Source organism: Cervus elaphus, chromosome 1, assembly GCF_910594005.1.
Source record: "Cervus elaphus chromosome 1, mCerEla1.1, whole genome shotgun sequence".
NCBI lineage: Eukaryota > Metazoa > Chordata > Mammalia > Artiodactyla > Cervidae > Cervus > Cervus elaphus.
This window is the reverse complement of record NC_057815.1, coordinates 12,243,587-12,270,684: the sequence shown is the minus strand read 5'-3', so window position 1 is coordinate 12,270,684 and position 27,098 is coordinate 12,243,587. Positions and strand designations below refer to the sequence as shown.

The following is a 27,098-nucleotide window of genomic DNA, read 5'->3' as shown; positions in this document are numbered from 1 at the left end:
AGAACTGAATGCTGGCCTGGGCTTCGTCATGAAACTGCGTGTCCCTGTCCACGCGCGGGCTTCTCTCTGGTTGGAGGGAGGCCAGACCACACGCTTTCCCGTTTCAAAATCCTGAGTCCATAAAAACAATGCTTTCAATGCCACTTTCACTTTGTTAAAAAGAAATGAAACACCTTTAACCATACTATATAATATTAACATTTATATGGGTCTTTTACATAATTAAGGGCATTTTGTGTGATGCTCTAAAAAATACGTTAGCGGTCGCTGGCTCTTAGAAAATAACGGTGGTTGGTAGGAAGGGTGGGGAAAGACAAATGCATAACTGTAAGTACCCCTTAAAAACTCAAAATCACCTGCTAGCTTAGTCTCACCTGACGTTAAAGCATAAATTTAAGCTTGAGAAATGTTCATTTTTCTAAGTCTGTACTATGGGACACAGTAGCTCCTAGTCACATATGGTCACCTAAATTTAAATTAAATTTTAGTCAAATTATAAATTAATTTACTCAGATTAGCTATCTTTCGAGTGCTAAGCAGCTACTGCGCAGGATGCCAGATGCAGACCACTTCCGTCCTACCAGGAAGTCCTGCGGGTCAGCGCCATTCTAGACCGCTCTCCTGTGTCCACTCCGCAAAAGGCAGGCAGCGCGGCAGAGGCTCCAATCACCTGGGCTCCAAAGCCTGAAATCCCAGTTCTGCGCCGTCGGCTCTGCAACCTTGAACAAGTGGGCTCACCTGTCTGAGCCTGTCTTCCCACCTATAACACCATTCACAACCACTGCCTCCCTCATGGGACAACGCTGCTGAATGACAGGCCTCGGCACACCGCCGCAAACACTGGCAGCATCCAGAGATGCCAGCTTCCCAGGACAGCAAGTGTATCCGTGCCCTCGCGGTCCACCAAACGTCAGATGAGTGCCAAGATCTGAAGTACAGAGATTAAAGAAAGAACTCTCACCCAACTGGGCAGGTCAGACAAAGGAGTCATACCATCGGGAGACCTGAGAGCAGGGGGCTGAGGGAGGCAGGGGGCTGGACCCCTCGAGGGTGGAAGCAAGCCAGGGACTTGGCCCGGGCACCAGGGCCCACCTCTGCCCCGGAAGGTTCGGAATCACCACCAGGCCTCCTCTTCACGTGCAGAGAGGGAGAAGCGAGTCGGTGCACGTGTGGGCTCGGTTGCTTCAGTCGTGTCTGACTCTTTGTGACCTCACGGACTGTAGGCTGGCAAGCTCGCTGTCCGTGGTATTCTCCAGGCAAAAATACTGGAATGAGTTTGCCATTTCCTCCTCCGGGGCTCTTCCTGACCCAGGGATCAAACCCATGTTTCCTGCGTCTCCTGCATTACAGGCAGATGCTCTAACGGCTGAGCCACCAGAATAATATGCTGCTTCTACCCAAATAAGGGCTTCCCTGACGGCTCAGTTGGTAAAGAATCTGCCAGGAATGCAGGAAGACCCCAGTTTGATCCCTGGGTTGGGAAGGTCCCCTGGAGAAGGGAAAGGCTACCCACTCCAGTATTCTGGCCTGGAGAACTCCATGGACTGTATGGTCCATGGGGTCGCAAAGAGGTGGATACAACTGAGCGACTTTCACTTCACTTCACTTCACTTCACCCAAGTATGGAATTCGTTATACCTTTAAAGGATCCTATTAAGTCCCTAACTTAAAATACACAGACATTCTAAGTAAACAGTTCTAAATGAACATTTACAAAAAGCATAGTCAGAAAGCTAACGGTGGTAACATTAAATTTAAAAAATCAAAACTTACACTGCTCTTAAAATAAAAAATGCTAATAAATATTGCTTGACTTGCTATTTGCAATAATGCTTAGTTGATAAAAGATATTGAAGCCAATGAACAGTAATAATCACTGTAAAGAAAATGCTTTGGGCACACTAAAGAATAGCTTTCAGGACATCTTAAAGACAGAACAGCTATGTGAACTAAAATATTACCTGCTAGACAGTAACATGACACTTTCTATCAAAAGTACTTAAGTAATAAATCTGAAATAATAACCAGTTATAAAACCAGGCAAACTAAAATAAATGATAAAATGTTCTATTGCTGTTATAAAGTATAATCCCTTTGTGATCAGTTAATGCATGTTTTTTTCAGACATTCTTATACTGTTCTTAAAGCAGCAAAGATTAGAAAAAAATAAAAAGAAAATCAGAAGTCACAAATAATGGGTACAAAACTCTATCACTCAACATTTTCCCTTATTATGAAATAAATACTTTAAAAATCTATGGTTAAAGGCAGATGCTAAGAAGTAACATCTTGGAGTAAGAAAGGAAGGAATCTCTCCAGGGTCTTATTGAGACAGTGACGTCTTCCCCAAGTTCAGTTTTAAAGTAAAGGTGCTGGCAGCAAACGACTGCGCCTGGACCACGATGTCTGCAGCAAGGGCCCCTCGCGGCGGTGTTGGCTGTGTCCGGTGAAAAGTCAGCTTTGAGGTGAAGCAAAAAGAGAAGCACACGTGCACTGTCCGTGGTAATGAAAGCGCACACCACGAATGTCAAAGAAGGTACAGAAGCAAGAATACAAACAGGCGTGAGGCTCCCGACACAGCTCTGCCAGGGGAAGGTCCGGGCCGACCATGCTCCCCAGGGCTGCAGCGCCGTCCATGCCCCCTCGGCCCCCGGCCCAGGCCCCCGCACGCGCTCCAGGGTTGCACTTCCAGCAACCCAGATGTCAGCAAAGACTTTTGTCCTCGGAGAGTCTATGCAAAACCACGCAACACTGCAGCCATGGAGTCCAGAACTCAAAGGAGTGAATGAAAAATATGCTTCTATTATCTCTACTGAAGAAAGGAGACATGCATATGAAAAATTCAGCATCACAGGGCCTCAACATATACTTAAATTTTGTCAATGTTAATGACTCCTCATAAGAGGCACTCCAGCATTCTGCTTCCCTGGACTTCCCTGGTGGCTCAGACAGTAAAGAATCCGCCTGCTATGTGGGAGACCTGGGTTCGATCCCTGGGTTGGGAAGATCCCCTGGAGGAGGGCATGGTAACCCACTCCAGTATTCCTGCCTGGAGAATCCCATGGACAGAGGAGCTTGGCGGCCTACAGCCCACGGGGTCACAAAGAGTTGGACACGACTGACTCCTCAGAAGAGGCACTCCAGCATTCTGCTAACAAAAAGGTGTTCACATCACCTTTCAGTTATCCAGTGTTTATTTACTAATAATCTGCCTTGCTCCAAAGACTGAGGTGGCTTTGAAAAAAACTTACACAGTATAAGAGTACAAAGTGTTGAGAAGACACACGGTGGAGAAAAAGAGTAAGAAAATAAAACAGAACCAGAGGTCAGGTTTCTACAAAATGCAGCTAATTATCAGGATGGGGAACACATGAAAATCCATGGCTGATTCATGTCAATGTATGGCAAAAACCACAACAATATTGTAATTAGCCTCCAACTAATAAAAATAAATGAAAAAAAAGGCAGCTAATTACTAATGCTGAAGAATACACAAGGCCATCGGCTTTAGGGTCACAGGGTAAAGAGGGAAGCAGATCCCTTTTAAGACCCGCAGTCTACAGATACCGGCAGTCTCTGCCAACAGCACCATCATTTCCCTGGTCTTGGTCCTAAAGCATTTTATGTTTTCTCTCTCAGTTAGTTTTAACCGTATCTACAGGATTAGGAACTACATCTGATTACCTTCTTGCAACCTACACTTTTCCTACCACAGATCTAACACAGGAAGCCCTCAGTGAATACTGAGGTGTAGGGGAACATGACGGAGAATCAGGCTGAGGAACAGGGAAAAACAATTTGGCATTAAAAGTGCAGACATGGAACTGCAAACTGCCAAATGTAAAAAAATATCCTTTACCTGGCTCAGTGCCAGTAACAACATAACACGAACATATACACCCATACAAACACACACACGACAGAAAAGTGTCACAGAAATCACACTACTCAAATAATTACTTTTCAGAGTGTTCCAACTAACTATTGTTTCATGGAATTCAGAAATTTAAATCAAGCATAGTACCTACAATATATTGGATTGCCTTGCATGTTGATTTTTTCTTTTTTTTTTCTCCTTAACTAAACCACATGTACCTAGCCACAAATGTAATGTTTAACGTATTTCTCTATCTACTCACACATTTGGAAAAATAAAGGATGAATGATCAGAAAACCTGGGTTTAAATGCAAATCAACCATTTCTAGTCATGCAATCCTGAGCAAGTTACTTAATTCCAGGAGTCTCACAGAAAAAGACTAAACTGCATCATACATAAAAATCCTTTAAAAGCTACAAAATGCTGCACAAATATTATTATAATGGCCAATAAAAGGAAAATAATTAACGACAACAGATTTTTACATTGTTGGCTCTCTGTAGAAATCACACCTATACAGACACAATCCCTAGTTTCTATCTCAATGCCTTCCTGTTCTATGATACAGTTTGGAAAGCATTAACTCACACACTTTTTCCCCACACACTGTCTCAGTTACTAGGGTCTGGCAAACAGACCCTCCTCTGGTCAGTGGCTCTCAACAACAGGAGGAGGAAACAGTGGTAAGGCGTACGCCCAGTCCCAGTCTCATCCATTCCGATGATGCCTTAACTAATGAGTTAGAACAGTGAAAAGTGAATCAGTTACAGGACTTACACACCAAAGTTTCTGACTCAAAACTTACCACAGAGCTCCAGGGGGCTCAGTGGTAAAGCATCTCCTGCCAATGCAGGAGACACGAGTTCCATCTCTGGGTTGGGAAGACCCCCTGGGCATGGAAATGGCAGCCCACTCCAGTATCCCTGCCTGGGAAATCCCATGGACAGAGGAGCCTGGTGGGCTATAGTCCATGGGGTTGCAATGAGTCACACACGACTTAGTGACTCAACAACAAAAATCAAGACTGTGGTACTGGCCTAACAACAGACATAGATCAATGGAATAATACTGAGAGTTCAGAAATAGACCTTCACATTTATGATCTATTGATTTTTCAACAGGATATGAAGATAATTCACTGGGGAAAAGGGTCTTTGTAGCAGTGGTGCTGAGATAACTGGGTATCTACAAGAAAAGCATGAAGTTGGACCTGTAGCTCACACCATATACTAAATGGATCAGACACCAAAATATAAAAGCTAAAACTAAAAAAGTCTTATTAGAAAAATGTAGGCAAAAATCTTCTTAATCTTGGAATAGGCAATGGTTTTGCAGAAATAACAGCAAGTGTGTAAAGTAACAAAAAAATAGATAAACTGGACTTCATCAAAATTTAAAACTTTTATGCTTTAAAAGGAACTATCAAGAAAGTGAAAACACTATCCACAGAATGAAAGAAAATATTTGCAAACCATATATCTGATATGGGACTTGTAGTCAAAATAAATAAATAGTACTTACAACTCAACAACAAAAAAGACAAAACAACTTAAAAACTGTCAAAGAATTTGAATAGACATTTCTCTAAACAAGATACAAAAATGTCCAATAAGCATATGAAAAGATAGTCATCAAGATTGTTATACAGCAGGGTAAGAAATATCCAGACCACAGTGACACAGTACTTCACACCGACAAGGAGGGCCATCATTAAAAGACAGACAATAACAGTTGCTAAGGCAGTGGAGAAACTGGAACTCTGATACACTGATGTCAGGAAGGTAAAATGGTGCAGCCACTCTGGAATATAGTCCGGCAGTTCCCCAAAAGGTTAAACACAGTTAGTGTTTGACCCAGCAATTCTACTCCTAGGTCTATCTATACCCAAGAGAAATGAAAACAAATGTCCACACAAAACCTTGTACACAAATGTTCATGGCTGCATTATTCACAATAACCACAAAGTGGAAACAACCCAAACTTCCATCAGCTGATGAACAGATAAATAGGATGTACTATAGCCACACAATGGAATATTATTCAGAGACAAAAATAAAGTACTGATGAATGCTACAACATGGATGAATCTTGCAAACATTATGCTTCATGAAAGAAGCCAGTCACAAAAGACTACATATTGTATGATTCCATTTGTACAAAATGTCCTGAAGGCAAATCTATAGAGACAAAAGTAGACCGATGGTTGCCCAGGGCTGTATGGTTGTGAAATTGGGAGGAAATGGGAAAGGATTGCTAAAAGGTATGGTGTATCTTTTGGGGTGATCTGAATGCAAAATTGATTATGACAGATATAAAGCAGTGAAGACACTAAAAGTCACTGAAATTTACACTTCAAATTACATCTCAATAAAGCTGTTACAATTAAAAAATAAAGCAGAGTCTGTGTTCAACGAGTAGATAATTGAAACATAGCAATAAAAGTAAAAACTGCTAATATAACTGAACTACATCCTCTTAAGTATTTTCTCCTTTCATTTGCTCAAATAGTAAATCAAAAATCAAAATCCAAGCAAATCATTTTACCACAGTCTCTACTTTTAAAAAGTAGCAAGGATCTCTGTCATTTCCATGCTTATAAAGCTAATATAAATTTGGGCAGTATCAGACCATAACAGAATTTGAATCTAGCTTCTGTGCAATCAGAGACACAGGTTATCCTCAGGATGACAGAAACTTGTATCTTAATTCAGAAATTTTTCCAGCTAGCTGCCAGTTTCCCACTGACATTGAGGAAATAGGAATGAGCACACCAGCACATTTACAGATTTTGAGTCTGCATTTTTGACGGCTCTGCGGAGTCCCCAAAGCCGCAGCATAGTCGTCTAGAAGCTAAGCTGGCGTGCAGGTCACTGAGGCAGTGAGCAGCTGCGGCCACTGGCAGCACCTCCAGCTCAGAGCGGGACCGACACGCGGGCCCCTGCAGAGGCCTCGGAGAGAGCCCTTCAAACGCCACGGGCCAGTTACGTTCTCACCGCACACCGAGACTCAGCAAAGCACCTCTACTATCCACAGAGAATACTCGATGTATATAACCGAATCCCACCCAGATCATGTGCACTTTCCTATGCCTATGATCCCACAGACCCTACCATTCTGGGAATAGAAACTTTTTTCTTAGATAAATCATAAAGTTTTGGTTTTAAATATTAATTCTAATGTTATAAAAGAATTAACTTAATCCAGCCTAAAAAGAAAAAAAGATTACTGCACTTTTACCTCAAAGACAACAATGACCCAAAAAAGTGAAAAGATACCTAGAAACTGTATAGGCAGATATTACCTATACAAAGAAATAATTTAACTGATCATCAAAATATTTTGCGCATACTCTTAAAAGATTTAAGTCTGTTGAAAACCTGGGGGGGGGGGGCAGGGGAGACCTTCAACAATACTACAGTAGAAGACAAACACATGCTTGTCCCTGTAATATGAACCCAAGAGTCGCTTAGCGGGCATCTTAAAAGAGATGCACTCAAGTTCCGAGGTCCCATCTCTAACCCGACACACCCACAGAAAATCCAAGGCCTACGGTAAACCCCTTAGCAAGCGCATGGCCATCGACGTGAGGGGCAGGGCTCGCGGTGAGCATCGACGTGAGGGGCAGGGCCCACATGGCCGTCGACGTGAGGGGCAGGGCCCGCAGCGGGTGTTGACGTGAGGGGCAGGGCCCGCAGGGGGCGGCAGGAACCCCCACTTACACCAGCGCAGCAAAGAAGACCCTATGCAACAGGGGAGCCACGAACATGAAGGTGGGCACGACCTTCGTCCCTGCCTGATCAGTCCATCAGCTATCTAGGGATCAAAGAAGCTGCACCTGTAGGCCTTGTTCTGAAGCAATGTGAGCTATCCAATCTTCACATGGTTAAAAGGATTACAGTGGAAGTTTCCATAAGCCAGCAAATCCACCGAACAAGCTATCTTTCTGCAATGTTATATGTCAGTATCTCAATAAAACTGGGGGGAAAAAATACAACTGAGTAGGTTTCTTTCTTGAAACTGAGGAGCTAATTATATGTGACATCTACATTTTTTTAATGAAAAACTATTAGAAATATTTTGCTTGCACAACCAGTACACTTTAACTAAGGCTCAATGAAAAAGTAAACCCCCAAATTTCCATAGTTAAAACATTTCTTTTTTACATTAAACAGAACTATGATTTAACCATTTTAGTTTATTTAAGGAATAAACATCATGTAATTTTCTTCCTCAGAATTTTCAGTTTCCATGCACATTTATAATATATTGGTTTAATCTAAGTTAAATTATTATCTGTAATAAGTCAAAACTAAATTAGAGTAATGCACCAGGAAATAATATATCTGATAGCAAAACTGCAAACTCTAATCATCACATATTATACAGGGATTACATTCATCAAAAAGGAGCCCTAAACAAGCTCATTAAAACAAAGCAATTAATTTATTTTGCCAATAATCTGTTTTCAAAGTTTAAACAAAGTTTTCAAAGTATATAAACTAAGTTCATATATTGTACCATTTCAGTTGTTTGTAAAGAAAGGTAACAGGAATAATATATGTGGTAAACACAGTTTATTAAAAAAAAAAAAGATTCAAACATTAAAACAAATACTACCCTACGAAACAAGAGAGTTTAATTCAAACTGAAGTTTTTCCACAAATCAATCCATTTACACGAATTGGCCACCAAAGCTTAAACAAAGATGTGACGTCTGAAACAGCTCTAAGGTAACACAGCCTAAGTGTGACAAAAACACCTGACTACCCAACAGCTTCTCCTAACCAAGAAGTGATTTGTTCTAGTTGAGTGAAATATTCTTCGAACATTATTACTACAAGTTTATAAATGTGACTCCCGTGTAAAGAACTACAATAAATTCACTACAAACATTAAGTCTTATTAGAATCTTTCCTACACAAAAATGGCTGTCAATTAGCCATTTAGCCACCTACAGGTTTTTCACTTCCATTAATACCTAGAGCTGTTATCTTTGCTTTCATATTAAAACAAGCTCAGTTAAATCAGAAATCACACCAACAATGTACTCAATACTGAAGCGCGTCCTCTCGCCTCTGACGCACAGCGCTACCATTTAAACTACACAACTCCGCAGTGGCTTGGTTCCAACACTGAACTGACATCAAAACACAAACTTCTTCAAGGAGTCAAACAGCCATCTTCCGACTACTGTACCAGATCCAAGATACAGCAGAAGCTAACTTCCCTCCTTCTACTCTACATATATCATTAATCAACTCCAAGCAAGCACTTTAACTTCCCATCAGTAAACTCAGACCAGATTGAGGGTATGTGGTCATAATGGAGAGAGTGTTTCAAACTTAACCTCACCGCCTCCAATCACCACAACCTAGGACTATAAGAAATAATGTAAACCATGAAGAAACACTGTTTAATGTTCCAGCACTTCTAAAAATCAATTTTCAGCAAGATAACAACTAAATAAATTATCAAACAGCAAATATTTTAGCCACAGTATTACTCTATCATGAAAGAAATCATTTAAAACTCCAACACCTCTTCCACTAAAAGATCATTGTATGTGTTACCCTATAATTCCATTATCTTACTGTTATTGCATTACTCTTTTTTTGGCAACTCCATCTACCATTACAAACAGATTCATGAAGATTCCATTTCTGCATGGAGACCACCACAACCACTGTCTTCACAGTCACTTAAGTCCAAAACAGAACCATGTTTTCGCTAATTAATCAGGCTCCAACAACAATAGTTGAGACATCACAGCAACAGTTCGATTACACCTTCTGCAAAAGATACAAATAAAAATCCATTAAGTACTTACCTACAGTTGGGGGGTGGGCCCAACGTAATTTCTGCAAGTTCCTTCTGAATTCTTGAAAATAAAGACAAAGAAAGTTACATTAAAATGTCTTTACTCTTTTAATATTCCATTAAATTTTACACTTTTACACTAATCTTTCCTATTTGTGCACTTTTAATTTGAAATACTATCACTGTATAAATCATCATACACAGTACCAACAAAGTAGCAATTTCTGCCACAGTTTCCACAGTGCATCTACAAAGAGGAGACCGGCCGCTATCTGTGCCTCCATCTCTCACCAACAGCACAACTTAAATCAAAACTTTAAGCCACTGCTGTGCTGTGCTTAGTCACTCAGGCAACTCTTTGCAACCCCAGAGACTGTAGCCCCCAGGTTCCTCTGTCCATGGGATTCTCCAGGCAAGAATACTGGAGTGGGGGGCCACTCCCTCCTCCAGGGGATCTTTCCAACCAAGGAATGGAACCAGGGTCTCCTGCATTGCAGGCGGATTCTATACCAGCTGAGCCACCAGGGAAACTCAAACCACTGCTAACGCTAAGCACACATATGCCTTCTGCAAAGGGGGAAAAAAGAATTTTTATTTTAAAAACCTGTTTTTACCCTCATGTGTTATTTTCATCTTTTATGTTTTACTTCACCTAACCCCCTATATGGGCTTCCCTGGTGGCTCAGTGGTAAAGAAGCCACCTGCCAATGCAGGAGACGTGGATTTCATTCTGGGCTAGGAAAATCCCGTAAAGGAAACGGCAACCCACTTCAGTATCCTGCCCCGAATGAAATGTCTGATACAGATACAACTATCACTTCTCTAAGTCGTGTGACTCAAGGTGGGGAAGACGTTATGAAATGGGTGTTTGTTGTTCACTGGTCAAGTCCTGTCTGACTCTTTTCGACCCCACAGACAGCAGCACACCAGGCTTCCCTGTCCTCTATCTCCCGGAGCTTGGTCAAACTCATGTCCATCGAGTCAGTGATGCCATCCAACCATCTCATCCTCTGTCGTCCCCTTCTCCTCCCGCCTTCAATCTTTCCCAGCATCAGGGTCTTTTCCAATAAGCGGGCTCTTCGCATCAGGTGGCCAAAGTATTGGAGCTTCAGCATCAGTCCTTCCAATGAATATTCAGGATTGATTTCCTTGATGATTGACTGGTTTGACCTCCTTGCAGTCCAAGGGACTCTCCAGAGTATTCACCAGCACCACAGTTCAAAAAGCATCAACTCTTCGGCGCTCATCCTTCTTTACCATCCACCTTTCTTTACCATCCAATTCTCACATCAATACACAGACCAAGACTAACAAATCTAAAGCCAAAAATAAAAAACCTATTAATTCAGCTGTCCCACTGAGACTTCTTAGATTCTATAGTGTGTTCATGTGCATTTAAAGTACATATGGCACATAACTAAACAAGAGAAGTCTCAAATATCTGATAGAGAACACCCTTTGTGGATTCCACACAAAAGTGTAAATAAAACAGGCACTGTGAGGCACAACGCGTCACGTCCAGGTTAAAGGCAGTGAGCTGAGAGCACACACTCCCCCTCCACCCCATCAGCGCCCCAGGTGACGGCGGGGCACACACACAGAGGGCAGAAAGGGATCAAGGACAGAGACAGGGGTGGTCACCACTGGCAGAGGAATTCCACTCTATTTGGAAGACAAAGTACATGCTGTGAATCAAACAGGTTGAGACGCTCCAGAGGGCACAGAGCATATAGGGTGTAATAAAGATACACCACTCAAGGGAGAAAAACAGTCACAAATCCCACAAGAGAAACAACTCTGTAAGAAAATCACAGATAGAACAGGCACGAAACTAAAACATAAAATACTTTCAATCCAGTAACAGATATTAAGGGATAAAAAGGAGGCATTTTGCCTAAATGCTATGATTCATTGCGTAGCTTTAAGATCCTAGTTCAGTCACTCAGTCGTGTCCGACTCTTTGGACCCCATGGACTGCAGCACGTCAGGCTTCCTGTCCACCACCAACTCCCAGAGCTTGCTCAAACTCATGTCCATCGAGTCAGTGATGCCATCCAACCATCTCATCCTCTGTCGTCCCCTTCTCCTCCTGCCTTCAACCTTTCACATCATCAGGGTCTTTTCCAATGAGTCAGTTCTTCACATCAGGTAGCCAAAATATTGGTGTTTCAACTTCCGCATCAGTCCTTCCAATGAATATCCAGGATTGATTTCCTTTAGGATGGACTGGTTGGATCTCCTTGCAGTCCAAGGGATTCTGAAGAGTCTTCTCCAACACCACAGTTCAAAAGCATCAATTCTTCGGCGCTCAGCTTTCTTTACGGTCCAACTCTCACATCCACACATGACAACTGGAAAAATCATAGCTTTGACTAGACAGACCTTTGTCGGCAAAGTAACGTCTCTGTTTTTCAATATGCTGTCTAGGTTGGTCATGGCTTTTCTTCCAAGGAGCAAGCATCTTTTAATTTCAGGGCTGTAGTCACCATCTGCAGTGATTCTGGAGCCCAAAAAATAAGTCTCTGTTGCCACTGTTTCCCCACCTATTTCCCATGAAGTGATGGGACCAGATGCCATGATCTTAGTTTTCTGAATGTTGAGCTTTAAGCCAACTTTTTCACTCTCCTCTTTCACTTTCATCAAGAGGCTTTTTAGTTCATCTTTGCTTTCTGCCATAAGGATGGTGTCATCTGTGTATCTGAGGTCACTGATATTTCTCCTGGCAATCTTGATTCCAGCTTGTGCTTCCTCCAGCCCAGCGTTTCTCATCATGCACTCTGCATATAAGTTAAACAAGCAGGGTGACAATATACAGCCTTGACGTACTCCTTTCTCAATTTGGAACCAGTCTGTTGTTCCATGTCCAGTTCTAACTGTTGCTTCTTGACCTGCATAAAGATTTCTCAGGAGGCAGGTCAGGTGGTCTGGTACTCCCATCTCTTTCAGAATTTTCAATAGTCTGTTGTGATCCACAAAGTCAAAGGCTTTGGCATAGTCAATAAAGCAGAAATAGATGTTTTTCTGGAACTCTCTTGCTTTTTCAATAATACAATGGATGTTGGCAATTTGATCTCTGGTTCCTCTGCCTTTTCTAAATCCAGCTTGAACATCTGGAAGTTCATGGTTCATGTACTGTTGAAGCCAGGCTTGGAAAATTTTGAGCATTACTTTGCTAGCATGTGAGATGAGTACAATTGTGAGGTAGTTTGAACATTCTTTGGCATTGCCTTTAGGACTGGAATGAAAACTGATCTTTTCCAGTCCTGTGGCCACTGCTCGGTCTTCCAAATTTGCTGGCATATTGAGTGCAGCACTTTCACAGCATCATCTTTTAAGATTTGAAATAGCTAACTGGAATTTCATCACCTCCACTAGCTTTGTTCGTAGTGATGCTTCCTAAGGCCCACTTGACTTAGCATTCCAGGATGTCTGGCTCTAGGTGAGTGATCACACCATCATGGTTATCTGGGTCCTGAAGATCTTTTTTGTATAGTTCTTCTGTGTATTCTTGCTACCTCTTCTTAATACCTTCTGCTTCTGTTAGGTCCATACCATTTCTGTCCTTTATTGAGCCCATCTTTGCATGAAATGTTCCCTTGGTATCTCTAATTTTCTTGAAAGAGATCTGTAGTCTTTCCCATTCTATTGTTTTCCTCTACTGCTTTGCATTGATCACTGAGAGATCCTAACACTGGACCTATAGGAAATCTAATCCTAACACCCCGTCTGGTCTGGCACTAAACAGGTAAACTTATACAGAGTTTATTGGCCTTTTATTACAGATAAAGCACAGATAACAAGTTGTAGTTGCACACTACAAAATGGAAATACTACTAACCATGAAGATGTAAAATCAAGTGTAGCTAATAGAAACCAACTAAAAGTGGATGGTGGGGGGGGGTGTGAGTAGATGGAAGGAAGAACAAAGGTATTAATACCCTCAGTTTACAAAGTAAGGAACCAACGAGTATTGCTGAAACGTGAAGCAACGAGCAACAGTGGCTTAAATATACTACTTCATTTAGAAAGACAGCCAACACTCTTTTTTTAAGTATTTGTTTTAGTTGGAGGCTAGTTACTTTCCAATATTGTGGTGGTTTTCGCCATACATTGACATGAATCAGCCACAGGTGTACATGTGTCCCCCACCCTGAACCCCCCTCCCACCTCCCTCCCCATCCCATCCCTCCAGTACTTTTTAAAAAATATGAATATCATTAACTGGGAGGCGGGAAAAGAAAACAGGTGAACAAGCTGGTGAACATCCTCAAAATTCACAGCAAGAAGACAAAAGGTATTATTTAACAATTCAACAAGTAGGTATAAGTCTATTACTTAAGGTCAGGTAGAGTCAGCTAACAGGAACTGCCACAGGGAAAGTATCTCAACAGAAAACTGCTACTTTGTAATCAAAATGTCTCTGTGCTGTTTAATTTGCCAGCGGGAACATGAAAAACTTTTATAAACATTTTTTTATTTAAGCATAGGTGATTTACAATATTGTGCTAGTTTCAAGTATACAGAAAAGTGATTCAGATATATGTATCTGAATATGTGTGTGTATATTTGTGTGTGTATACATACACATACTCTTGTTTTTAAACTCAGAAAACCAAAAGAACAGGGATTCAAAACAGTATGCTCACAGTGTCAAAGAAAACAATTTTACTGTAAAAGAACTTCCTAGGGATTTTCAAATAATTCATCTTGCTTTATGCTTATACTGTCCCTTTGGTTTAAAAAATTGATGTCATAATTTTGTCACAGAATTCTGTAATGGAACTTGAAACCCCTCTAGATGTCTATCATTCTAAATCTAATTATTCAATACAAAAAGCAATTTACTGATAAACTTGACAATTTGGAGCAGTGAGTCAGTGCATTACAATATATTTTGAGCCACTGCTACCAAAGAATGGCTGTATTTCTCTTGACAGAAAAGATTATACTAAGAATTGCTATTTAAACGGTTGCAAGATGTCCTGCTGTTTTCAATGACAGCAATTCAATTCTATCTCAAAAGTTGTGATCATGGTATGTATTAAGTTTCTCAGTCTTGACATGTGGGGTAATAAGGAAGGCAGCTATTTCAGGCACTGTCCCTTAGGGTGAGGAAAAATGAAAAAGTATCAGTAATTTACACTTACAATGCACCTTTTACATGATGATCTTAGGCTATTAAAAGTGAATTAAATAAATCTCACAGAATTCTTTAAGTACTACCATTTTATCAGTTCCCATTTAGGAAACTCAGGCTAGTAACTGCATGCTGTTAAGGTGAAAAGACAAGCAATTATCTTGCTAAGTCAAACAAACAAAACAACATCTCCTCTCTCTTATGAGAACTTTTAAGACAAAATTATTTCTTTAGAAACAAATCCACTAGACAACTGTCTATATCTCCAATTTCTGTCCAGCAGTGCCACTTCCTTGGTTGTCATGATACATAAGTCAGCAACTGCACATGGTTACTGAAACAAGTCAGAAGCAAAATGCAGACTAAATTTCAGTTTGTACGACTTCACCTGAAACCTTAAATGTTCCAGGAACGGTAGGAGTTTACATGTGACTGTCATCTGCTAAAAAGAAAGAGGAGTGGGGGGCGGGGAAGGGGAGATAATTATGACTCATTCAGACTGAACTGAAGACCACAGCGACAAAACTGAACCCAAGTGGAGAAGACATGAAGCACTCGTTTTAATACTAACATACTGGATTAATGGTTCAGAAAAATGAAGCAGTATATATACCGACGTGTCTCAAACACAAACACATATTCAAGCTTAAAGAAAATTCAGTAACTCACTCAGGGCCAAGTAGAACATGAATATATGGACTTGGGGATTCACAAAGGTATTTTCTTAACAGTTATTTAAAAAAAAAACTTCATCCACTTAGATGACTTTCTACATTCCCCTATGGTCTGCATTCCTCAAAACCTTCCAAAATGAACTCATTCTCAAAAGAAAACATCATGTAACTAGTTACTAAAATTTCTTAAATCTCAAAGTAATCTCTGAATTAACTTAGAAAACACAGGGCCACTGCAAGTAATAAATCCAGAGTTTAATTCTGAGTGGTGCTACATACTGTGCACCTATGACTCCAAACAACTGCTCGATTTTTAAGACAACCTAAATTAATGATTCTGCACATCAACTGTAAACTGCATCCTGATTTCAGGAACATTAAAAACTTAAATGAACATTCAGAATCAATAAAATACAATAATTACAAAAGATTATCTATAAAGAGTACTTCATTCTCATGTGGAAAAGAAACAGATTAGCCCATATAACAAAATATCACAGTCAAATATGCTGAAATCAACCTCCCAACCTAACAACAATTTAGAGTCTAAAACCAAATATCATTTCTAGGACAGTATTATATTGTATCCAATAAAATCACATCAAATTATGAAGAGAACAGACCATGCTAAAAGCATTCCGATTTTTTAAGAAATAATTTCATGCCAAAGAAGAGCAAAAATGCATCAAGAAGTAACTGTAATCTCCCTCTTAACTCTGAAACAGACAAAAATTAATTTATACCATTGTTTAAATAAAATTCCAATTTAATATTTTCTGTATCCAATATTACTTTGCCATAACACCTGAAAACTGAGATTTTTTTTGCAAGAAAACACATTTCTACACCTAATGATTAATTCTACAATTACAGCATATTTTATGCAACTGAACACCTATGTGCAAAGTACTTTTCTTGAGTTACTATAAAATGTATATATAATTACAGCATCTGAGCTTTACTATTTTAACAAAAAACACTAAGTCCTCATAGCATTAACACAAACTTCATTTTTCTAAAATTTATCACATGGACTTAGTAAAATACTATTGTAGGCTTTAACTGGCACAAAGTCTAAGAACGACAGCATCAGTGTATGAAACCTTTCTGTGTGCCAAATAACAGCTTGATCACTTTCCATCCTCACGCTGGCCCTGCGAAGATGGGACTATTTCTGTCTCCATTTCACAGATGAGAAAGGTGAAGCTTGGAAATGTTAAACTATGTTTCTAATATCACAGAGCAACTAAATGCCAGGACCTAGCATTAGGTCTAACCCAGATTCTGTCTCTCCAGTGCAAGCTCTGCACTGCTGATTAACTCTCCCACAAAATGACACTATTTGGAAAAGATGTCTCATCTGCATAAAAATCAATTATCAATAATAATAAATGAGAATTTTATTGTGAAACTACCTCCACCTTTGATCTTCTGAACATATCAGTACTAGGATTCTAATCTCTGGGGAAGATCCAAGCCTCACAACAAACCCTAGGTTCTAAGGCAATCAGTCAATAAATACGACCCTACTATGCAAGGCACATGGTGAATTAAAACTATGTTTTGAGTCCCTGTCATCAAGATTCCCAATGTTTTTCCTCAGTTGTTAGAGCTCAGACAGAGGGACTTCCCTGGCGGCCCGGTGGCTAAGACTCCACACTCCCAACAGGGAGCCTGGGTTCCACCCCTGGTCAGGGAACCAGACCCACCTGCTGTGACTACAGAGATCCCGCATGCACAACTCAGGCCTGGTGCAGCCAAAACAGACACCTACTTAAAAAAAGAAAGGAACCTAAAGCAGAGATGGGGGACAAAATCAACTTCCACTATCAACTAGACTGGGGAGAAGGAAAGGAACAGAGTTCAACTTTTTAGTATTGGGTTTTTGTCTTTTACCTGAAAATTTGCCGTGAAGCAGCATTTTATATTCAAAAAAATAGTAAATGCCTAAACCCCCTCAGACACTCAACCATAAGCCACCCAGAAACTGTGTAGAGGAAAGTCATCAGTCACAGTCTGAAAATCACAGATTCACAAGAATAAATTTGCCAACGGAGTGACTTTTTTTCAGCCAGGAAGCAACTTAAAAGGCATTTCTTACTTTCCCCAATGCCGTACTACTAATTCCTATCATGTGCCCATCAGACACTGTCCTGGATTCTTCACACACACACACTCAGAAATAAACTTTATCCCCAATTTAAAGAGTGGGGAAAAGGAAAACTAGGTTTGAATACGTAATCTCAACTTTGTACACACTGTGGGAAAACGAAGTAAAGAATGACTGTTACCGAACAAGCCTCACCCAATCCCAGCTTTCACACATGGCCCAGTTTCCACTCCCCCGGCAGACTGCGGGCCTTGCTCCGACGCCGGCACGATGCCCGGCCGCGCTCCACGGGGCGCCCGCCAGTGGGGAGCACTCCCAGACGATCGTCCTCCCCGGCCCCCGCAGCACCCTCACTCTCAGGGGCTGTGTGCGCCTAGTCGCTCAGCCGTGTCCCACTCTTGGCGACCCCACAGGCTCCTCTGTCCATGGGATTCTGCAGGCAAGAACACTGGAGTGGGCTGCCTCACCCTCCTCCAGGGGATCTCCCCGACCCGGGTCCGCGCTTTGCAGGCGGATTCTTTCCTGTCTGAGCCACAGGGACGCCCTCAGTCAGGCGGGCCGCAGTCTGTACCTGAGGATCTCCTGCCCACGCACACCCACGCACCTCCCTTCCTTCCTCTAAACGTCCTGTTTCTCCATCCCCGCTCCGTTCCACCCTAGTCCACGGCATTCCCTGCAGCCGGTCGTTCTGCGCTGTGACCGGGCAGCTGGCCGGGCCCTGAGCCGAGGCCCCTGGAGCTGCGCTGTGCCCGCAGGAGCGCATGGGGCCCTCCCCGCCGTCCAATACAGAGGTTAGAAGGCCTCAAGTCCCAGGCCGTCTCACTTTCTCACGGCTCCTTCAGCAGAGGGCGGGCATCTGCAACCCGCTTCCAGGACAGGGAAGCTGGCTACCCGAGGCCCTTAGAATGGACGGCGCACTCTAACAACTCTCCCCAGAAAGGCACGGCCTGCAGGGGGCCTGACAGAGGTCTTCCCAACCTGTGGACTGACTCGACCAGAGAGAAGCAAGCTCCTCCAGCCCACACGGGTATGACCTCTGGGATGGGTTCCCTCATCCACACCAACAGTAAAGGATGAAGCTGTCACTCAACGGTCAGTCCACAAGGCCCCAAATTCTCAGACAGTACATCACAGGGCCAGGAAAGACTACTAGATTCAATTCACCTTTAGATTATTTACCAAGAGATATTCTATAATGTAACAGTATTAAAGTGTATATTCCCTCTGCTGAGTCCAATGACATGCCAATCACCCTAAGCAACTGATGTGGCAGCAAAGAATCACCCAAAATATCCTGCTTCCAGATCTACCTGTTCTCTGGAGGAAAAGAAAATCTGTTATCAAGACTAAACCACTGCCTGATATAATGAAAACGACATGCATCTGTTCTTCAGTTCAGCTCAGTCGCTCAGTTGTGTCTGACTCTTGGTGACCCCATGGACTGCAGCACACCAGGCTTCCCTAGCCATTACCAGCTCCCGGAGTTTGCTCAAACTCATGTCCATTGAGTCAGTGATGCCTTCCAACCATCTCATCCTCTGTTGTCCCCTTCTCCCACCTTCAATCTTTCCCAGCATCAGGGTCTTTTCCAATGAGTCAGTTCTTCCCATCAGGTGGCCAAGGTATTGGAGCTTCAGCATCAGTCCTTCCAATGAATACTCAGGACTGATTTACTTTAGGGTTGACTGGTTGGATCTCCTTGCAGTCCAAGGGACTCTCAATAGTCTTCTCCAACACCACAGTTCAAAAGCATCAATTCTTCAGTGCTCAGTCTTCTTTATGGTCCAACTCTCACATCCATACATGACCACTGGAAAACCATAGCTTTGACTCGGACCTTTGCTGGGAAAGTAATATCTCTGCTTTTTAATATGCTATCTAGGTGGGTCATAGCTTTTCTTCCAAGGAGCAGGCGTCTTTTAATTTCAGGGCTGCAATCACCATCTCCAGTGATTTTGGAGCCCCCAAAATAAAGTCTGTCACTGTTTCCATCGTTTCCCCATCTGTTTGCCATGAAGTGATGGGACCAGAAGCCATGATCTTAGTTTTTTTAATGTTAAGTTTTAAGCCAACTTTTTCACTCTCCTCTTTCACCCTCATCAAGAGGCTCTTTAGTTATTCTTCGCTTTCTGCTGAAAGGGTGGTGTCATCTGCAGATGTGAGGTTATTGATATTTCTCCTGGCAATCTTGATTCCAGCTTGTGCTTCAACCAGCCCAGCATTTCTCATGATGTAGTCTGCATAAAAGTTAAATAAGCAGGGTGACAATATACAGCCTTGACGTACTCCTTTCCCTATTTGGAATCAGTTATTGTTCCATGTGAATCCATCTGTTGTTCCATGTCCAGTTCTAACTGTTGCTTCTTAACCTGCATACAGATTTCTCAGGAAGCAGGTAAGGAGGTCTGTATTCCCATCTGTTTAAGAACTTTCCACAGTTTGTTGTTATCTACAGTCAAAGGCTTTAGCGTAGTCAATGGAGCAGAAGTAGGTGTTTTTCTGGAATTCTCCTGCTTTTTCTATAATCCAACAGATGTTGGCAATTTGATCTCTGGTTCCTCTGCCTTTTCTAAATCCAGCTTGAGCATCTAGAAGTTCAGGGTTCACGTATTGTTGAAGCCTGGCTTGGAGAATTTCGAGCATTACTTTGCTAGAATGTGAGATGAGTGCTATTGTGCAGCAGTTTGAGCATTCCTTGGCATTGTCTTTCTTTGGGGTTGGAATGAAAACTGATCTTTTCCAGTCCTGTGGCCACTGCTGAGGTTTCCAAATTTGCTGGCATATTGAGTGCAGCACTTTTACAGCATCACCTTTTAGGATTTGAAATAGCTCAGCTGGAATTTCATCACCTCCACTAGCTTTGTCATAGTAATGCTTCCTAAGGCCCACTTGACTTTGGACTCCAGGATGTCTGGCTCTAGGTGAGTGATCACACCATCGTGGTTATCTGGGTCCTGAAGATCTTTTTCGTATAGCTCTTCTGTGCATTCTTGCTACCTCATCTTAATATCTTCTGCTTCTGTTAGGTCTGTACTGTTTCTGTCCTTTATTGTGCCCATCTTTGCATGAAATGTTCCCTTAGTATCTTGAAGAGATACCAATTTTCTTGAAGAGATCTCTAGTCTTTCCCATTCTATTGTTATTAACTCCCACATTTCTCACTTTACTAACAGTGAGTGTAAATAATCATCCAGTAACTATTTCAATAGACTCCCACTTTTATTCTCTGCTGCTCAATAAAATAAAATAGTAATGGTCAAGGAACCATAAAACAAATTATCACACTTTTACATGCACTTTCCTATTCATAGTCACCTAACAATACATATACACACACTATGGATACATAGTTTATAATTTTGCCATGCTGTTTAACTGACTTTAAACACCAAAAAGTTCATATTGCATATAACTAAGATCATGAAAAAGAAATAACCTTGAAGAAGAAAAAATCCATGAACTTCATGGTCCATATCCCAGAAAAATGATTAAATGCAAGAGAAAGTCAGACTTAAGGTGATAAATTGATACTAAAAGCAAAGAAGTTCCCGTAACTGAGGTACCTTTTAGCACTAGTAGACAGTTTAGCAGCTGTTTTGCTGGATATCTTCCCCTCCTTCTTCTTCGGCTGAACCTGCTCTCTCTCTGGTTCCCACTAGACACTCTCACGCTGGTCTCCATCGGAGCTTCCTCCACTAGTGCCCGGACTGTCGTCAACTCTTTGTGCCTCAGTGGACATTTTAGATCCTGGATTAAAGAGTCAAAAAAATCATTTATTCAGTTGGGGAAGGACTGCAGAAAGGTCGCTCGAGAACAGAGAGAAAGTGAATCTTAACAGGAACCAAAGAAAACTCACTATAGAATGAATGACTTGCTCACTTTACCTAACAGCTTTGGGAGTTGCCAAAACTTTTCCTTCATCCATTCAAAATGTATTGAGAAAAGAAATGAAAACAAATATATATACACAATATGTTCACAGCAACACTATTCACAGAACCAAAAAGAGGAAACAACTCAAATACCCACCAGCTGACAACGAACAGATAAACCAAATGTGGGATATCCAAGCAATGGAATGCCATCCAGCCACATAAAGGAACGGAGTACAGTATGTGCAAGCTACACCGTGGATGAACTTTGAAAACACGATGTTCAGTGAAAGACACCAGGCACAAAGGGCCACAAATGGCACGAACCGTCCAGAATCGGCGAGTGCGCAGAGACAGAAAAGTCAGTGAGTGATTGCCAGGGGCTGGGAGTGAGGGAAGAATGGGAACGGTACAAAGCTAAGAAGTGCAAGGTTTCCTTGTGGGGAGATAAAAATGTTCTTATATTAGATAATGGTGATATACAGCTCTAAATATTCTAAAAACCACTGAGCTATACATTTTAAAAGAGTGAATTTTGCAATACATGAATTATGTGTCAATAAAGCATCATCGAAAAAGAAAAAAAACTGCGCTACCCACCAGGCACTGTGCCGGGCTCTTGAGTCCTAGGATAAGCAAGTTGATTCAGTGGGTAAGACTACTTGCTAGGGGCTGTAACAGAGGTCAGTAAAAATGGCCAAAGAACACAGGGATAGAGCAAATGCTGGCACCAATACCACATGAATACATCCTCCGGCTGGGCTACAATTAAAATCCTCTAAGTCAGTCAACTGTTTTAAGTAACCTTTGTGATAACAGAAGAACACAGAGGCCTCCGTGATTCTAAATAGAAGCTGAACTGCAGGACAGTGCCAGCCCTGATCCAACAATTTACCAAGCAACCAGGTTCCACAGGAGATGAAGGCTGTATGGAGACATTAGGGGCCTGTCTTTCCCCCCACGGTCTGGATGAAACATACCTTGAGGCTTTCAAAGTCCCTTTGCTCCACAAGCAACTCTGATTACCAACTCAATCTTCTCAATATCTTGGTACATGGGTAAGCTGTTACAACCTAGATAATGCACAAAAAAATTCCAGTTCTCTCTTGCTAACAATCATTCTATCATAATTGATTTCTGAGTCTGATTACCATGAGTACATCCCCTGTGACCCAACTAGCTTAGACTTTACTGACAAATCCAAGACCGAACTGATAAAACCCATGCCCACACTCTCACCATGTTACTGCCACCTCATAACTACCGGAGCTGGTACACCTACCTTCTGGGGCGCCTCTCTTCAAAACACAGAACTACCTTTAAGGAGTGACATCAACACCACAAAGTACCCCTTTAAGAACCACAAATAAATGGGAACAAATTCCTTTTGAAAAAGATACTATGTAACTCTTAGTCAAATTAAGAGTTAAAACTGTATTTGCTGGATCAAAAATAAGACTTAATATGTAAGAGAAAGATACCTCAAATAAAGCACTGTTTGATTACCAGAACTGGTCCAAATGTAGAGCTAGCTGACCATAATTAAAATTCTTCCTCACTGAAGATTTAACTTATAGCTCGCTCTATTTCACTTGTAGCTTGCTCTAAATCAAAGTGATTTCATGAGACAGAACTTGAGGTGGTTGAAATGAGAAAGGTTAAGACAAACCTGAAGGAGAAGTGAGGACGCGGGAAGCAGAGCCGGTGAGGAGCCAGCAGAAATCCTGAGTGCCTTCACCAAGGCATCACCAGACACAGCCCCATCACCCTCAGCAGCTCCCTTCCTCCACGCCAAAGAAAGAGAGGTCTGCCCAGGCAGCTCTGAAGCGGGGAACGCGATGGCTTTCCCCTGTAAACGAGCACAACCGTCTCCTCAGCTGGAGCATCTTCTAGGAGCACTCGAGTCACTTAACAGAATCCCGAGATTTTATATCAGCATGTTCCACATCCAGCTCAAACAGTCCTAACGTATTTCTTGCTTTCTTTTTTTTTTTTAATTTTTATTTCACATAAAATTCTCATCCTTGGATTTAATGCTGAATTTTTTTTCAGCTTACTTCTTTCAGTAAAAAAAAAAAAAAAATATATATATATATATATATATATATGAGTTTAAACCCTTGTAAGTATGTACATAAGAGCCTGTGAGAACAGCTGTGCATGGGAGTAAGAAAGAGAGTAATTCTTAGAGAAAGGCCCTCACATGCAGCAAAACGCTGCTGGCAATATTTTGAGATATGTGAAACGAGTGAGAAATCCTTTTATATGTCTTAAACTGGAAGCAATCCATTAGTTGACAAATACATGAAAACCTAAATGGAATAAAATTCTTTTTTACTGAAGCTCCAGTTTTAGTTTGATAAACTATGCCTAGAATTTCAGTTGCATATTACACTAGTTATAAAGCTACATATTCATCTTAATATTCTTATTTATGTGTAATTACATAATATCTAATAATGCCATGAGCATATATAATTACTTAAAAGACTACTCAGTGATATAATCTAAGCCACAGTCTGAAATCCACATTTCATAAACTGCCCCACAGTATCAGAAGACTAAAATTAGTCTCACTAGGGAACTATTAAAATACCCAAATAGATGTATAATTTCTACAGTTTCACAGTAAGGAAAAAAAATTTCCACTTTTGACCTAAGAAGCCTTATTTCATCCAAATCAACCTATGGATGATAAATTCACCTAAGGCCACAAATAACCACTATAAAAGAAGCTTTCAGAAACAAAGTTTTCATATCCTGTTCAAATACTAAGAGTAAGGGGAAGTTCTGTGGGTTTTATTAATAGTTTTTGAGTGTCTAATTACAGAAACAGTGTGGGGAAAAATTACTGCACTACTTAGGTGGCAACTAATTTTTATGAAGAAAAAATAGTCTATACACATTTTAATTAGCTGCAAGACTGGTGTTCTGTCTCTCTTAAAGTACAAATGAGTAAAAAAAAAACTTTCTGGGCTTCCCTGGTGACTCAATAGTAAAGAATCCGCCTGCCCATGCAGGGTTCAATCCCTGGTCTAGAAGATCCCACATACTGCAGAGCAACTAGGCCCCTGCACCCCATCTCCTGAAGTCTGCGCGCCCTAGAGTCGCGGGCTCCTCCGCCACCGACGAAAAGACCAGCGCAGAGCAGCCCGGGCTCGAGGCAACGAGGGAGAAGCCCCTGCAGAAACCAAGACTCAGGACAGCCAAAAATAAACCACTTTTTTTTTAATTTCCTGAATTAAAACTCTCTCAATGTTATCTTCAAGGGACTCCTGCGTCCCCAGCACAGAGGGTATAGGTTCAATCCCTGGTTAGAGAACTAAGATCCCACAAGCGGCAGGGCAGAGACAAAAGAGAAATACAGGAAGTGAATGTTATCTTCTAAATCAGCGCTTACTTTTAAGATGAATTCTTAAATAGCTAATTGGATCCAATTATCTAATCTAGAGTGAAGATAAACTGGAATCCCAGGGTTATAAACACAGAGCTACTCTTCCATGATAGTTTCAAAGATATTAAGATTTTTACTTTGCACTCAAATACTCAGTTTCTAAACATAAAATAGTAAAATTGAACTTTCCTCAAAGAAGTGTTAGATTAAAAGTCTGAACACTGTTCTTTCTTCAACTCAAAAATTATCTAAAAGGGAATTAGCTATGTATTCTATACGGTAAATTACAGTCCTGGAAATTAGCAACGCATGAAAATAAACTCACATGTTCCATAGAAATGAGATGATTTGGTGATAAATATTATCGATAACATAGAAACAACTATAGTCACTCCGTGAATCCGGATTACCGTCCAGATAAGACGGTATAAAACTGTATAAAACTCGCAGTATAAGACTGCAGAAGCAAGTGTTCCTTTGAGCTTTCACAACAGGAAAACGCTTAATTCGGTCCTGTTTCTTGCCACTTGCCTTCCCAGTCGGGTTTCTAAACTTTTCTAAAATGTAAAATTAAATTATTTATATTACCTTTAACTCACCTGCAAGGATATTTATGCAGGAAATAATAGTGGAACACCCAAGATTTGAGGAAAAGGTGCTATGGTGTGGCGGTGAGCACCTTTCTATAATGGGGTATGACATTATATGCAAACCCTCCATCACTGGCATCAGCCCACAGACAAAACTCTCCAGAGCCAAAGGGCATCCAAACTGAGTCAACACAAATTTTTAGATTCCCAAGGTCCAGAACGAATTCTCACCTATTCAGAAGCATACTTTTTTAAGAATCGAAGATTTAAAAAAAAAAAAAAAAAAAAACAACCAAGAAGAATTTAAAATCTTTCTGAAGGGCGAGATGGCAAGATACTCTTAAGGTAAACCCTACCATTTCCTTCTGCACTTTTAAATAAAAAAATATTTGCGTACACGCTCAAGAATACACAATGCAAAACGGTGAATCTGGGCAACATGCAAATGGGTCTAACAGCCACCGAGCCAGGACGGGGTCCTTGCAGAGCGGCCTTAATTTCCTTAAGAGAAGATGGATTGGACATTTCTGGTCGGTCGTGGGGGGGCGGGGGGCGAAGCCACAAGAAGCTCCGCTTCATCTTCATTAGAAATAGTAAAGGGCAAGAGGATGAAAACCCAGAGAGCGAGGAGATACGGCGGGAGTAGACGGAAGGGGGGCGCTGGGGGTGGAACCCGGCTTCGAACCGAGCCAGCGGGGCTGCGGAGGACCGAGACCAGGAAAACGGGCTCGGACCGCGGACTGCGGGCTTCACAAAGCGGGGACAACACACGGCCCGCCGCAGGGCGGACGCCGCACGGCCCCCGGCCGCGGGTGGAGGAGGGACCCGCAGGGACCCCGCGGGCGGCGATGATGGGGGGCAGATCCGCAGGGACCCCGCGTGCGGCCGGGCCGGCACTTCCCCGTGACACTCGTCCTGCACTTTCCCGGAGACTTGGTTCCGGGAGCGCTGGACAGGGAAGGGGCGGCGGGCGGCGAAAGACTGGGACGCGAGGTCCGAAGGGGGAGGGGGCGCTGGGGGGAGGGGAGGGAGGGGGAGGGGCGCGGGGCTTCGGGCACCTGAGCGAGGCCGTCCGCGCGGTCGCGGGATCGAGCCCCAGCCCGGGGACAGAACGCTGAGGGGACGCGGGGGGCAGGGGCGCTGACGAGGCCCCGGGGGTCGGCGTCCCCGCGGGCCGTCCGGTCTCCGAACCTGCACCCCCGCCCCGCACAGCGGACCGCCCGGCCACGCCTGTGCCCGCCGGACTCACCCCCGGCGCCGCCGCCGCGCCCGGCCGTTCCAGCTCCGGCTGCCCAGCCTGCTGCCCGCGGCTGGCGCTGTCGCCGCCCCTGAGTCCTGGAAAGTGGAGCCGCCGCCGCCGCCGTGCGCCGCCGCCGCCGCCGTGCGCCGCCGCCGCCGCCGTGCGCCGCCGCCGCCGCCGTGCGCCGCCGCCGCCGCCCGGCCGTCGCGCGCGCGCGCCCGGGAGAGAGCGCGAGCCCCGCGCCGCCCCGCCCCCTCCCCGCGCCGCCCCGCCCCCTCCCCGCCGCGCGCGCCCGCGGGGCGCCGAGGGAAAGTGAAGTGACAGCCGAGCCCCGCGAGCGGACGGCGGCGGGGGCGGGCGAGGGGCGCCCCCCGGGACGGAGCGCC

The 27,098-nt window shown here is 42.7% G+C and overlaps 1 protein-coding gene across 1 annotated transcript in view; it reads right to left on the bottom strand.

Moving 5' to 3' along the window:
* Positions 1 to 26,879, bottom strand: part of LOC122681675 (poly(A)-specific ribonuclease PARN-like) — a 108,482-nt gene extending 81,603 nt beyond the window's left edge. Inside the window, exons 1-3 of the mRNA XM_043884041.1 lie at positions 26,722 to 26,879; positions 21,180 to 21,363; positions 9,706 to 9,756 (exon numbers count right to left, since the gene is read on the bottom strand). Coding sequence (XP_043739976.1) covers positions 9,706 to 9,756; positions 21,180 to 21,297 — 169 coding nt within the window. The 5' untranslated portion in view covers positions 21,298 to 21,363; positions 26,722 to 26,879. The remainder of the gene's footprint in view (positions 1 to 9,705; positions 9,757 to 21,179; positions 21,364 to 26,721) is intronic.
* Positions 26,880 to 27,098: the final 219 nt, after the last annotated feature.